The sequence below is a fragment of the Erithacus rubecula genome (assembly GCF_903797595.1).
Source record: "Erithacus rubecula genome assembly, contig: SUPER_Z_unloc_4, whole genome shotgun sequence".
Classification (NCBI taxonomy): domain Eukaryota; kingdom Metazoa; phylum Chordata; class Aves; order Passeriformes; family Muscicapidae; genus Erithacus; species Erithacus rubecula.
This window is the reverse complement of record NW_027635670.1, coordinates 2,108,523-2,123,062: the sequence shown is the minus strand read 5'-3', so window position 1 is coordinate 2,123,062 and position 14,540 is coordinate 2,108,523. Positions and strand designations below refer to the sequence as shown.

The 14,540-nt window shown below is 38.1% G+C and overlaps 2 protein-coding genes across 3 annotated transcripts in view; one reads left to right on the top strand and one right to left on the bottom strand.

Moving 5' to 3' along the window:
- The window catches only part of ATG12 (autophagy related 12), a 307,791-nt gene that overhangs the window by 268,702 nt on the left and 24,549 nt on the right, over window positions 1-14,540 (top strand). The window lies entirely within an intron of this gene.
- Window positions 1-14,540, bottom strand: part of PTAR1 (protein prenyltransferase alpha subunit repeat containing 1) — a 28,909-nt gene that overhangs the window by 2,290 nt on the left and 12,079 nt on the right. For both annotated transcript variants that reach the window (XM_079331483.1, XM_079331484.1), the window contains exons 3-5: window positions 14,158-14,224; window positions 9,286-9,390; window positions 6,748-6,961 (exon numbers count right to left, since the gene is read on the bottom strand). In XM_079331483.1, coding sequence (XP_079187609.1) covers window positions 6,748-6,961; window positions 9,286-9,390; window positions 14,158-14,224 — 386 coding nt within the window. The remainder of the gene's footprint in view (window positions 1-6,747; window positions 6,962-9,285; window positions 9,391-14,157; window positions 14,225-14,540) is intronic.

Sequence of the window (14,540 nt, the reverse complement as noted above, 5' to 3'; positions counted from 1 at the left end):
TGGTTTAAAAATGGTTTAAGATTACACAGAAAAATGAACTATCACTGAGGCTTTTCTACTGTGTGCTGAAAAGCAGCACCTTGGCATCTCTGCAGAAAAGAAATTAATACTTCTTCCAAACTCTGAACAGGCAGGTTTTTCAGAAACCTGCCCACAAGCTGAGTGGGGAAAAAAACCAAGCCACTTCTGATACTGAAATAAGCAGTGGTTTAAGGATCTCAAAATGGTTAGCAATAAACACTGTTTAGATGAGGCACAAACTACACTGCCATTAGCTTTAAGAATTTTACTTTTTACCTAACAGACTGTGGATGTCTGAAGGTGGGTGAGTTGCTTAAAAGGAAAAAACCACAAACTTAATTTACACCCTCATTTTCCATGACAGGATGTCAACCATAACAGTATGTTTAAAGTCCTAGAACCTGTGAAATATGAAAGTACTTATCCATAGTCAGGTTGCTTGATTTTACTACCAAAGAACCCCTAAAAAGGCTTTCACAACAATTCTGGTAAATACTTAAATTTAGCTTCGTTTTTAGCTGCTGGCTCCTGTGAGTTGTCTATTATTTCTGAGTGCTCTTAAACCTTCAAAATTCATTTCTGGAGAGAAATGCAAATTTGGCTCCCAGACAAAGCTTTTACTTTGCTTTGCTTTCTCTGTTAGAGCCAGCAGTTTGTTTTTTGTTCACAAGCCTTAACCTCTTTCCTCATACTGCTTCTCCCTCAGAGCTTAAACTATCCACAGAGATCAAAACTACCTTTCTAATTTACTTCTAAAGACTTCTGGAAGTAATCTTGATAATCTTATGGTATACTCTTGCTTTTAACCTCTTCACACAAGCTACCTACATCACTTAACAGGACCAGCTGAGGCAAAACAACTTTCATAGATAGAAGTCTTTCTTTTAGATACTGGAACACAAAAACCACAGCCTCCCACAAAGAAAACCATGGAAACACACAAGGCTAGCTACACAGCATTTTGGGGCACATCTGTTCTAAAAGAAATTGGAGTAAATACAATGCAAACAGTATATTCTACCCAAGATAGACAACATGCTTTTTTTTTTAATTTTGCCAAAAGATACCAGCATTACCTTTCTTTCAGAGATCAGCAAAGAGAAGTGCAGTATTAAGTAACAGTCCACATACAGGGTTTTAAAGGGAGCTAAAACTCCATGTGCAGACCTGTACTTTAAACCATAAGATCAGCTTTTCCCTCCTTCACAGAACTGAGCTTAGTGTTTTAAACTTCTGAACTTCAAACTTCAGAAGTCTATTAAGAATAACATAAGGCTCAAAAAATCAGGTTGGCCTTTATTCAGCTGTGATTGATACTAGACATGTTTATGCTCAACTGAGACCTTGGAAGAATCCAATTCATTGATCTGAAATATTTATAAGCTAAAAATTTACAGGGGAACATCTTAATTAGGCATTTTACTCCCTCTACAAAGGGAATAAAATTATTCCCAGCATCATTCCTTACCTGAACCAGAACACCTCTTCTAAAAAAGCAGCACAGAAGAGTGCCATGAAAATTTCTTGAGATCTACAAAAAACAGAGCCTCCTATCTAGGAACCTCAGAGTACCAGTGGAATATGCTTCTAACAACTGGAAGTAAAAGATAGCCAATGTCTGAATTCCAAGAGGTTCTTTGTTACAAAGTCTTTTTTCTCTATTTCCATCTCTATCAGTACAAGCCCTTGTACAAGCCTGTTGCCACTGTTCTGTGAAGAAAGAGGAAACTATGAAAATACCTCCCTCCCCATTCTTGACAACCTCCTTTCTACCTCTGGTGGCGAGCTGACTACCATGGAACACGCAGCCTCTCCCAGAATACAATGTGTGCTCAGAGACCTTTGTCTCAACCTCGGGGTCTGCAGAGGAAATGCAGAAATTTCTCCTCCAGGGAAATAACAAGGAACTGGGGAAACAAGTTTTTAAGGATAACCAGACAAACATAGCAATGTCCACTCACAGAAACTAGTATCTTAGATAACTAGCAGACCCAGTCTTTTAAGAAAAAGCCAAGGCCTTACTGGGGATGGCTACAAGAAAAACTACTTTATATTTTGGAACATATTGTCTTCTGGGCATAACACCAGAGAAGTGTTGCCTCATGACAATTACCCCAGTACTTGTTTGCTTGCTTGCTTGTTTTATTGTATGGTCTGATCAATCACTATCCATCCTTTAATTATGAAATTGAGTATTCCAATCTAAAGAAAACAAAAAAGTCTGTCAATCCTTGCTGAACTACCTCCTATTTTTCTATCTGCACGATTTCACTGAAGCAACACAGTGTGTATGGATTGGAAGACTATAGCCCTACTACTCTCTTACCCTGGTTCTGTAACTAATCACACACACACCTTTTAGTAGGTATCTGGAGCCTATAATCTAACCCCACTAACTCTACAGTCGTGTGAGAAAGCTGACACTGGGCTTTCCAAGGCAGTACTCCAATACCAGATTGGATTGGATCCAATCTTAGATTAGGTTCAAACAATCTATTCTTGGCAAATCCTTGATTTATGTTAATGAATACTATTTAAACACTACATAAACTTGCTAATGCCATTCAAATTCTGCAGCTAGAAAAATCTGAAATTTCTGCATTGACAGAAGATAATGTTTGTGACTGTCTAGTGTAAGAAAGTGTGAGAAAATCCTCCTACTGGGCCAAAACTTTCTTCTGTAGCATTTTAAATCTTTTTCCCAGACTGGGCTGAAGTTCCATCTGCAGTAGCATTAGGATTATCAAACCAAGGAAAAAGAATAACCAAAATCCAATTGCACAGCCTACCTCTTGAAATCCTCCAAAGCAGGCCAACAGGTTTGTTAATAAACCTGTTATCATTAACAGGATAAAAACGTTAATAAAAAAAAAGTTTTGAGATGTCATATTTAAATGATAATACAATAAACAATTTATGTTTCTGGGCAATTTTTGTAGATTTGCTTCATACTACAGGCAAGGTTTGTATTACAGCAGAAATACAGCCATAAATAACACAGGTACTCCTTAAATTCAGGCAACCTTGCAAGAACTAAATGGCTGTAGAATCAGGGACTGCTCCACCTGCCAATTTTTCAGCATTGTTCTAGTCCTACATCTTGTTGAAATTTATCACACTTTTCAGATACTCAAACACAGAAATTGCTGAAGATGGAATATGAGACACCAAGCAAGTGAACAACCTCAGTCTAACAGAATGGTAGGGGTGTAGTCAGAAAAGCCAGGGCAAAGCTGGAACAGGAGTTGCCAAGAGGCACAAAGAATAACAGGAAAGGATTGTCTAAGTACACAGGTCACAAAAAAAGACCAAAGGAGAGTGTATGCTCCCTGATAAGCAATAATTGGTGGCAACTGATATGGAGAAGGATGAAGTATTGAGTTATTTGTCTCAGTCTTCTTTGGTAGTCAGGCTTCCTTCCCACTTCTCTGTAGACCCTGATCCTCTAGATTCTTGTGGGGGAGAATGAAGTCCCTCCCACTATAAGCAAAGAGCAGATTCAGAACCACTTGAGGAAGCTGAACAGCCACAAGTCTATGGCATCTGAAGATCCACATTGCAGAGTTCTGAGACAACTTTGGTTGATGTTGCCAAACCACTGACCATCATTCCTGAAGTAATGGTGGTTCGAGGAAGTCCCCAGTGACTGGAAAAGGGAAGCACCACTCCCATTTTTAAAAAGGGGAGAAAGGAAGACCCGGGGAACTGGAGACTGGTAAGCCCCACCCACCTCTGTGGTTGGCAAGACCATGGTGTAGATCCTTCCAGAAGACAGGCTTGTCACATATGAGACAAGGAGGTGACATGAGGCAGCCAGTAATTCTACCTGAGCAATCTGGTGGCCTTCTATGACAGAGTGATAGCAGCAGACAACAAGAGAAGACCAACAGATGTCAGGGGTGTAATGTGTAAGGTATTCAATATGGGTTGCACATTACATCCTTATCTCCAAATTTGAGACAGATTAGATGCAAGATCTATTCAGTGGGTAAGGAACAGGCTGGATGGATGAAGCAAGAGAGGAGTGGTCAGTGGCTCTATGTCCAGGTGGAGACTGGTGATGAGTCCCTCAGGGCTGTCTTGGGACTGCTGCTCTTCAGTATCTTCACCAATAACACACACAGTGGGATTAAGTGCACCCTCAGCACATCTGCAGATGGCATGAAGCAGAGCAGTGCAACTGACACAACAGAAGATGCTAGACAGGGACATCTGGATGAACTTGAGAAATGGGCCCATGAGTTCAATAAATACAAGTGCAAGGTGCTGCACCTGGGCTAGAGTAACCCCAGATGTGAGCACAGACTGGAAATGAATTAGAATGGAAAAGCACTTGGGAGTTCTCAAGGATGAAAAGTTGGACAAGAGCCAGCAATACCCACTTGCAGCCCAGAAAATCAAGTGCATCCTGGGCTGCATCAAAATCAGCAGGCTGAGAAAGTGGATTCTGCCTCTCTGGTCCACTAAGGTTGAGACCCCATCTGGAATGCTGTATCCAGCTTTAGCAGTCACCAGCATAAGGATGTGGACCTGTTGGAGCAGGTCAAGAAAAGGGTGAGAAAGATGCTGTGAGGGCTGGAGGACCTCCCCTACTAGGACAGACTGAGAAAGCTGGTGTTATTCAGCTTGGAGAAGAAAAGGCTCTGGGGTGACCTCACTGTGGACTGACAGTACCTTAAGGGAACTTATAAAAAGGAGAGAGAGGGATTTTTAATGTGACTACATAGTGACTAAACAAGAGGTAATGGTTAACAGAAGAGGGCAGGCTTAGACTAGATATTGGGGAAAAAATTCTTTACTGTGAGGGTGGTAAGGCACTGATATAAGTTGCCCAAGAGAGGTTGCAGATGCTCCTCCATTGAAGCATTCAGGGGTGGGCTAGATGGGACCCTGAGCAGCCTGATCTAGTGAGCTGGCATCCTTGCACATGGCAGGGTGGCTGGCATGAGATAGAGGGCCCTCCCAAGCCAAACCATTCTGTGATTCTATGAACCTGCATATTTTTGTGAAAATCCATAATGTCTCCTTTTTCCCTGCTCTTATTTTCTTTTTTTTCCTTGCATCATATCTTGCAAATAATCACAATGTAATTCGGCCTCTTAAAGTTATTGGACACATTTTATCACAAGTTTCTTGCTGTCTTTTATGTTCCACACTTTTCCCTAATTTTCCTGTATCCCAAATACCTTCTATTAAGCCCTCTGATGAGATGCATAGGTGGTGTAATGAAGAAAACCTAGAACCAACATGGAGACTTCCCAACAGGTTAAACACATTGGTGAAGGAAAAACAGCACCAGTGACATTTTGCCAGAGGTAACAGAAACCAGATGGACAACTCTAGACAGAAGAATCATTTCCATAGTCTTCAACAGATCAGTAGGGGAAGTGGGATGGCAGGCAAAGTAAATGACTTTGGAATGATCAATAGAATTTAAAATACTTCCTTCACATGTATGTTTGTGATTTGTCACAAAAAGCACTCACAACTGACAATGAATAAATTCTCCAGAATAATTCAACTTCTGCCAAGAGTTATTTCCATTACAATGTTATTATTTTTCTTTAATTAAATTAGGTAGGAATGGTGAGTGTAAAAAGCACTCAAGGTGTAATCCTGATCCTCAGATTACTGTTACCACTATAACGGACACAGAGCTGTTTAGAACTTGTTTTAAGGCATAAAATGAATTTATTTTCTTTAACATAGGTAACTCTCTTCACCTTTTAGTAAGCTCTAATAAAGTTCCTGCTTTCCATTTATATAGACCTCTAACCCTAATTTCTAATCTCCAATCTATCTCAATTCTGCAATTCTTCTGAGTTTTCTGAAAACAACCTTTTCATTTGCATAAATTTGCTAGGCAGACAAGTCCAAATTTTGCCCTGTCTCTGCAATGGACATAAAAATAATGGCTATATTGATTCAACAATGTCCAGCAAATTCCTCCCTTACAATTCTGTGGCAAAATGCAGCAGCTGCTGTTAATCAAACCAATATTCACAAAGAACTCACCTGGCCATTCAGAAAACATGGTATTACAAAACTGCCTACATAATTTTAGACCATGTCACATTAACTAATTCAATTTGAGGTCTTGATGTTACAGATGCAAAACATTCAACACTGCATAAAGTGTCCCTGCTATCCCAGAAACAGTTTTATCAGCTCTCAGTGTAAATGCTGTCAAAAAGTACAGCTGGAACTGAAGAAATTAGTTACATGCACTACTATGTTTTCTCCAAATTCATTCCTGCTGTCTTTATTTGGTCCTTCAATATTCTGAAACTGCAGGTAAGCTGAATAAGGGCACCAATGAAATTATATTACATTACCAAAATAATATCTGTTACATATTACCTTTTTTCTCTACTGGGAATTTCAAGACTAGTGCTGGAAGAATTATTTAAGAGTTGCCCATTCCTTGCTTCTGCTCACATAGTCCCATCGAAACTCTTCCCATACATACATTTTAGAGAGAAACAGAGCTTTGTACACAGGCAAGAAAAATGTGCTATTTCTGCTGAGCAGAACCTGCTTAAACTGGCTAGAAAAATGCAAAACACACTCACTGCAAGATTTTGCCCACTTTCTTAAAACTTTCTTAGCTACCTGTGATAACTTCACTTGATACTCTTCATTCATGTTATACAATCTGCTTTGCAAACCAGTATTAGGGTTTTTTGGACAAGAAAATATAAGAATTTATTCACTACTGTATTATACCTTGACAGTGAGCTTTGCCAAATGCTGTAAAACCCAGATGCGATGGGACCAGGCATTGTAGTTGCTTGGGTATCTCCCAGCAGCTTCAGAGCAGACATTCATTTCCTCCTGCACTAGACGGTGAATTCTCTCCACAGGTGCTGCTCCCAAGTTTCCTTTAGTTGCAAGACTGGGCAGGGAGTTTTCCTGAATTAGTTGTTGCAGCACCCATCGTCTGGTTAAATGATGTAAAGTGTTAATGGTGAGAGAGCAATTTTAAGAGAAAAAACATAGTTTTTCATTTGCAGAAATCAAATCTTTTCAACATTTGTATTCTCTGAACTACAATGTAGCAAGATCATGAGTGAGTGGTAAACAACCATCTGAACACCCACCATGCTAAAAGCTACCACACGATGATCACATTCCCAAAACAGTTGTATCAGTTTGTTCACTCTAAGTGGTCATGGCTACTTACAGCATAGTAAAATGAAACAGAAGGAAACAGCAAATTTATTAAACAGCTCAAGCAGTGTGTGCATGAAATTTCTAATGGACTCCTCTTTCAAAGTCTTGCATAGCACTAAAATGAAGTAGCCAAAGTGAGATAGAAAAAAGTGATTTAATAAAAAATTAACTCTGCTTAGTGTCTTTTACATCTGACAGTACGTCACACTGCAATTCAAATTGGTTTCTGTACATCATCAGCAGTAGGATATAAGCAAAACAAAATGTTTTTACTGATGAAGTACACATATAAGTACAGACTACTAGATGTTTTAGTTTCTTATTTTACTTCGGACAAAGTTTTAGTAGTATTTCTAGAGGCAACCTCAATGTGGCATCTACAGCTCCAAGACAAAAGGGTGCTACAAAAATAGATTACAGATGTGTAATTTTCCACAGAGCAGCCCATGCCAATGGAATTGCAATGGTTCAATGTGGAATGCTCTGGAGAGACAGACATTCTCTGGTGTGCAACACAGAGGTTATCCTATTTTGTACTAGTTCACATCGGTTCCAAAACCAATTAATTGCTTCTTTTGAAGGTGTCAAAATTTCTTTTAACTTCAGGTTAAAAGAAATCAAAAAATAAAATAAAAATAATACATTCAACTTTCTCGAAAGAGAAAATTCTATTTTGCAAGCCATATGTAAAATTATGTATCTACATATATATGTAAAATAGGTAAGTTAACCGCTTGCTAAAAGAAGTTAACTTCTCTGCTTTTTCACTCATTTGAAGACATTCATAAGTTTGTTCACTCCTGCGTTTTATCCATGTTGTATCTTTACTTAGTTATAAAAAACAGACAGAAATATTCAGAAGTATTAACATGCAAAAAAATCTTCTTTTTCCCGTGTTAGCCACCATGTAGAAAAGATTAGCTATGTCAAACTGCAAGATTTTTTTCCAACTTCCATAACTGCATACTTTAGCTTCAAAGCCATCAAGCAACACAAGTCAGTAGCATGAGAATTATGAAAAGAAGCTGAACATCAAAATTAAAAATAAATGCTGCAGAATTTAATTGTTGTTGCTGTATCAATGACACACCTTGCACTACTCCATGCATTGCTTGCGAGGCTTGCTTTGAGAATTTTAAGCTCATGCATGCAGTGACAAACAAGAGTTTATCAACAACTTCCACTTCAGAAAATTCTCATGTAGGCAGTAAGTTTTGTTATGTTCTTTATAGAGTATGAAGCCCCTAATGCAGTATCAACTTTACAGTTGCCCTAATGCTGGGCATATTAAATGTGAACATTACAAACTGCTTCCTAATGCGTTGCACTTAAATCTCTTTAGTGCTGTCTATAAAAGGTCGACTCATCTTTTTATTTCTACCATGAAAAAAACCACACACATACAAAGTTTTTTGGAGTTTTTTTGTAATGGATCTATACTTCACTTGGCTCTGCTACAGGCATTTTATGGTCACTCATCACTGAGAGGGCTAGCCTTGTGCATTTGAGTAACTCTGGAGTTAAATTTTCCAACCATGAACTGTTATTTTAACATGCAGTAGTGGTGACTGAATGATTTAGTTTAAGTTAGAAATTATAAAAATAAATTCACCAAACCAAAAAGATCAGTACTGAAATGGAAAAGAACCCAGCTTTATTTATAAAGGTTGGTTTTAATAGAATCATCACTTTCCGAAATGCCTGTAGACAAGCAATACAGTGTTGAGTTGGAGCAAAAAGAGAAACCTACAATGCTCAAATACTACCAATTGAAGGAAACAGAATTTTCAGGTTGAGAATTTCAGGTGCTGCACGACACACTAAACCTCTAAGGAAATTTATATCCCCTCTGAAGTTTGTTTTAAAAGTATGCAGCAGAAAAGGTGCATATGACTTCAGTTTTAATTGTAGAATATAGACAGGTAGTTTCAAAAGCCAAGGCACAGTATTCTGCAACAACTGGTTCAAAACATCTGATATATTTCTAGATGTCCTCCTGCATCTATGACCCATCTCCTTAATCCAAGAACAGGAAATTAAAAAACCCTAGGAAAAATGTTTGAGGAGTCAATAGAAGCAAAGGAAACCAACCTATGAATCCATGTTTCTGGACTCTTTGGAAACTTGGTTAACGCCAGTTTTCCAAGATGCAAATCTTTAAGTGGATTTAAAGTGCCAGACAGTATTAATTCTTTCCTACAAAAGATAAAAGAATTCTCTGTGAATAAAAGTAGCAACCTGAAAATGGAACACAAATCCCAATTACAGATTGAATGGCATTTCCTTTGTATCATAACCAAACCAAACTACAAGAGTTTAAAAACTCTTTAGTGCAATAATCCATTCTACTGTACATATATATACACTATATACATATATGTAATATATAGTGTTTACTATACATATATATGTACTATACATATCTGCACTAAGAACTTTATCTTAATCTGAACACATACAATCCATTAGTTCTCAAACCTACCTAGAAATTAATGAGTAGGGTTACATATATGGATAAATACCCCTTCTTGAAATTAAGCCCTCAAATCACTGTGTATATCTGAAAATAATCTTACACATAGCATTCCCCCACATACACTTTTAGTTTTTACATACTGTTCAAGGTACAGTGTCACGGTTCTCTAAATTTATAAAAAAAAGGAATATATTCTCTGCTTGGAGAATGTTTTGCAAACTTAACAAAAAGGCTGCAATCACTCAGTTCACTTAAATGTAAAACAATCTTTGGTTAAAAAAAAATTAAAATTTGCCCATCCAACACAAGTCTTCCTAGAGTACCTCCCACAGACAGAGGAAAATTAAAATCTGGACTTGGCCTTCTCACCTTCTTTGCAGAGAATTCCCTGCCCCTCACCCTCTTCCTTCTAGATTTTATAACTTTTATTGCCTTTTCTGAGCATATTTGAATACATCACCACACCCCTGGTTACTCCAAGGGCATTAGTCTTCATATCCTATTCTCCAATCTAGTAGGTAGCAGCTTTGATGTAAGTTTCAAAGTTATCATCTGCAGAAAGAAATCACACATTTCCCAGAACCTGCAGAAGTCACAACTGAAAACAGAGAGTGCAAGAAGCAGAAGCAATCTTGGCATGGGTTTGGGTGTTAGTTTTTCTAATAATTTCTGATTCATCATAATAATAGGCATGGCACTAGTAAAGTGAAGAGCAGATGATCAACTCTCTGACCAAAAGACCCCAGTGGGATGGGAGGAAATACATTCTGAAAAGATCTGCTATCAAATAAGAAGGCAAAACTCCTCTGCAGTCTGACACAGAAAACATAATGTTGTCCCAAAGTTATGGCCCGAGTCTCACAAACAAATTGACGCATTTCCTTTCTGTTAGTACATATTTTCTGTCTGACTTGGTAGTAAACTGACTTTAGGAAACTGACTCCATCTGGTACTTTGGCCTTCTGTTGCAATTGAAACTTAGAACCACAGTCAGAAACTAACGCAACACTAACAGTGAGCAATTATTACTTAAAATTGAAGCAGAGTGGGGAATGTATAAATCCTTATGGAAGTTTTGCTTCTAATAGCTACTGGGACATCTGTTTTTATCTCAAGCAAGTTCCAGCATGCTTCAGATTGGATTCTTTTAGCTGTTTTTTAACAAGCAGTTCAGATATACCACCTGGAAGTGGCAGACTGACCATTCTGTGCCAGTGTACTCAAATTTGGAAAGCAGACAAAAGAAAGATTCAGGGTCAGCACTGGAGCAGGTAGAACAACTGCCCGTTACTGCAAAGCAAAAGGTGAAAAATTACTTACCATACACACAGAATGAAAACACAGCTGAGATCAGTCTGATACTTACAACAAATACATGTACATATCTAACAAAGATTTAGATTACCAGGCCACCTAACTCCCAAAACTTAAAAGTGAAGAAATTGCTCTTTCTATATTAAAACATTCACTGTAAGTAAACAGCCTCATAATTATACACTCTTAAACTTCCTTTTTTGCAAAATACAGACAAGATCCACCTTCACTGTTGTAGCAGAAAAGCTGTTTTTAGCTGTAATAATTTCCAAATGAGAGATTCTCCCATTCACAAAGGACTGCAAGCAGTAGTATGACTTATACACTCCCACACAAAGCTCTTTTCATAATTTCTAGCTCTCTTTCTTGCCAGGTGGATTATAGATAATGTTTCAGTCTTAAGGATTATAGCTCCCAAAAAATTTATCTGGAATAATTTTGATTTGCCTTATGCTAGCATCTTTGAAGTAATTCATATCTGAAAGCAAAATGTGACTTTTCAGAATGCCTTGTTACCTAATGTCTTTTCATCAATTACATGCCAGGAAGTATAACAGGAAGAACAAAGGCATTTATGAAAATTCCTTTACAATCATAGACATAAAAATTTTGTCATTTTAAGTTGCAAGACTTTTCAACTTCTAAAAACATAGGATAACTGAATTTAGGATTGACAGCTGAAGATATGCGTTATCCCATTCAGTGTGACAGGAGTTTCTCTCTCAGTTCCTAAGATGTGACACACCTACCCTGAGCACATCTTCTTCTGCTATATAATTACTCTTGCTCTGGTCTCAGGGTTTAGGTTACAATCCCTGCCCTTCTGTAACTTTCCAGTTACTTCTAATTTAAATAAATAAATAAATAATGCATGTAGGACGCACATTACAACTCTTCAGCATAGTCAAGGCAGACCATCTATTCCTAGCTAGCTTAGACAACAGGTTTAAAGTTCTGTGTCCTCCGATGCTTCACTAATCACATATGACTTTCTGTAATTGTCAGCTGAGCTGAAATGTTCATTTGTGTTCCACAACACCATTTTGGTCTTCTGACTTAGCTCTGTCAAGTCCTGTGTCCTTTCCTAGGAACAGATTTCTTTTTCTCTCTCTTCATTTATCTTCAAATTCAGTGCTAGTGAACAACCACTATCTCTGAAGCTTTCAGCAGAATTCAGCATATGAAAAAGTAATTATTCCACTCTACAATGAAAGAGTCAATAAATCACAAGAAACACACTGTGTGCAGGGCTGCTCTTCAGTAAACAACTAGAACACTTCTTATTTTTTAGGCTACTTAATAGTCTATGATGCTTTTTTCCTCTCCAATAAAGTAGTGAATTTGTGTACAGAGAATGCAAGATGAACCTGGCATTACAAATATCATCTGAGCAACCCAAAACCAATCATCCCTCAACAAGATCCATCATGTTGTGCAAGCAGAATGCAAGTGTCATAAAATAAATTCTCAAGTTGGACTACCTCAGAATAAGGATTTACCACCAGCATCTGTAAGAACACAGTCAGTCCTCTACTCTGTGACTGATTATGCACACATCTGGCTAGCTTGGCCTGTAATTTCACAGAGAAGCTGAAATATATGACAACATAACTAACGTGCCTCCTCTTCAAAAGAGCAAACTCCCAGCAGAAGCCTAGAAGAATGTAGGATCAGATACAGCAAATCAGTTCCTTTGCTAGAGTGGGCTCCCTGGTAAACCTCCACAGATACTGACTGGCTTGTGTAACAAGATCTCTCTGGATGCTAAACAGAGCTTCAAAGACAGACTGACTGGTAGATCATTAGTCAACAGCTCCGGGAGTACGGCCAACTTCTGTAGTAATTCGTATGTTTTGGTAAATCATAAACATCATAAAAGTGAAAACAATCCTCATCCATATTCCTTAGCATTTTTAATCCCACTTACAACTCTGAACTACTATTCTCATGCACATAAAAGCTAACTCTTTCAGCTGTCAGGCACAAATAAAGCCAGACTGATAAGGATGAATGCATGTGCAGCAAAAAAAATTCCACAAAATGTACACTAAAAATCAATTATAAGTACCATAAGATGAGATTACTGTTAACAGCCTTTATTACTTACACAAGCTCCTAATTCCATTTTATCACTTCAAAGCTACTCAATCATGACAGTAAACCCCTTGATATCATATTCATCCCCCTTTTTTAGTCCTGAGAGACAGAAAGATACAGAACACAGCAGAATCCTTCAGAAGTGTATTAGCAGTGAAAGAAGAAAAAAGAAAAAGCTGAATTTGCCATAACTAGGGCTGACAACTAGAAGCAGTCATCATCTTTCTAGGTCATTTTGTTAATGCACCACCTGCAATAGTGCACTGTAACTACAGAAGTCCTGTTTTCCATTAATGCACTTCTACAGACTATCATAGTATTGCCAGCCCTCCAGCCCTTCTCAACTATAACTTTAAGACTGTCTCCAGTCTTACCTAGGCAGCAGAAAGTGAATATTCCTCCAACTTTGAAATTAACAGAACAGTTGTAAGATCACAAAATTGTAAGGAATTGCTGTTTCTGCACCCCCTGAAGAGCAGGGCGGCAAATTCCTGCTCCTCCTCCATTGACTCCTGGACAAGTTCAGAAGCTTGACCAATGATGGAGCTATACTAAACTCAACAGGTACAAGAAAGGAGAGGGGAGGAAGGAAATGTGTTTGAAATAAAGGGTAGACACCTTCTCTCTTGCAGTGTGTCTACTGGACTTTGATAGCCTGCACTGGTAGTGGCAGCAAACCCAGCTGGAATCTCAGAAGAACTCAAAGAGAGGTAAAAATGAGAACAGTGAATACACACAGCAGACATCAGTTGAGCACTACCCTCATTAACTGTAGGAGGAAAGAGGAATGGTAGTTCAGTAGGACTTATACATCCTGAAAATGTGGTGCAAATGTACCTTTATATGATTAAAAAAAAAAACAAACCACAACAACAAAAACAACAACAAAAACCCAAAAAAACAAACCAACCAACCCAACAGAATCCAAAAAAGGGCAGTCTCAAACTATCTGCAATATATAAGAAAAAGGAGATTTTTAACATTCCTTCAGCACTTCTCAGATGACAAGTTCTTGCTTCATCACTAACTACATAAAGCAGACCTTTCAGCTTTCTCATTTTCTGAGCACAACTTACCTCACATTCCAAGCAGTGGTGAAGTCAGGGTTCAGCAGTAGTAGGGTACACGTGACATCTATCAGCTCTAAAATGATGGAACAAGAGACATCAAGATTAGTAGTGATCTGCACACAGCACTGATCTCTCCGCACACATCTCCCTTACTCACTCCTCTAAAGTCTCTCTGCTATGGGCTGCTGTACCCCTCTAAAATACTGCTCTCATTCCAGAAGAAATAACCGCTTAATTTAAGAGGGAGCAAGATCTGCCATACCCTCATTATGTAAAATAATGAACTTTTCATTATTTAAAATAATGAACTGAGTATGCCCTCAGCAAAGAAAAATCATTATATAATTTTTTTTTTAGTATTCAGTGATTTTTGGCACTATATATGAGAA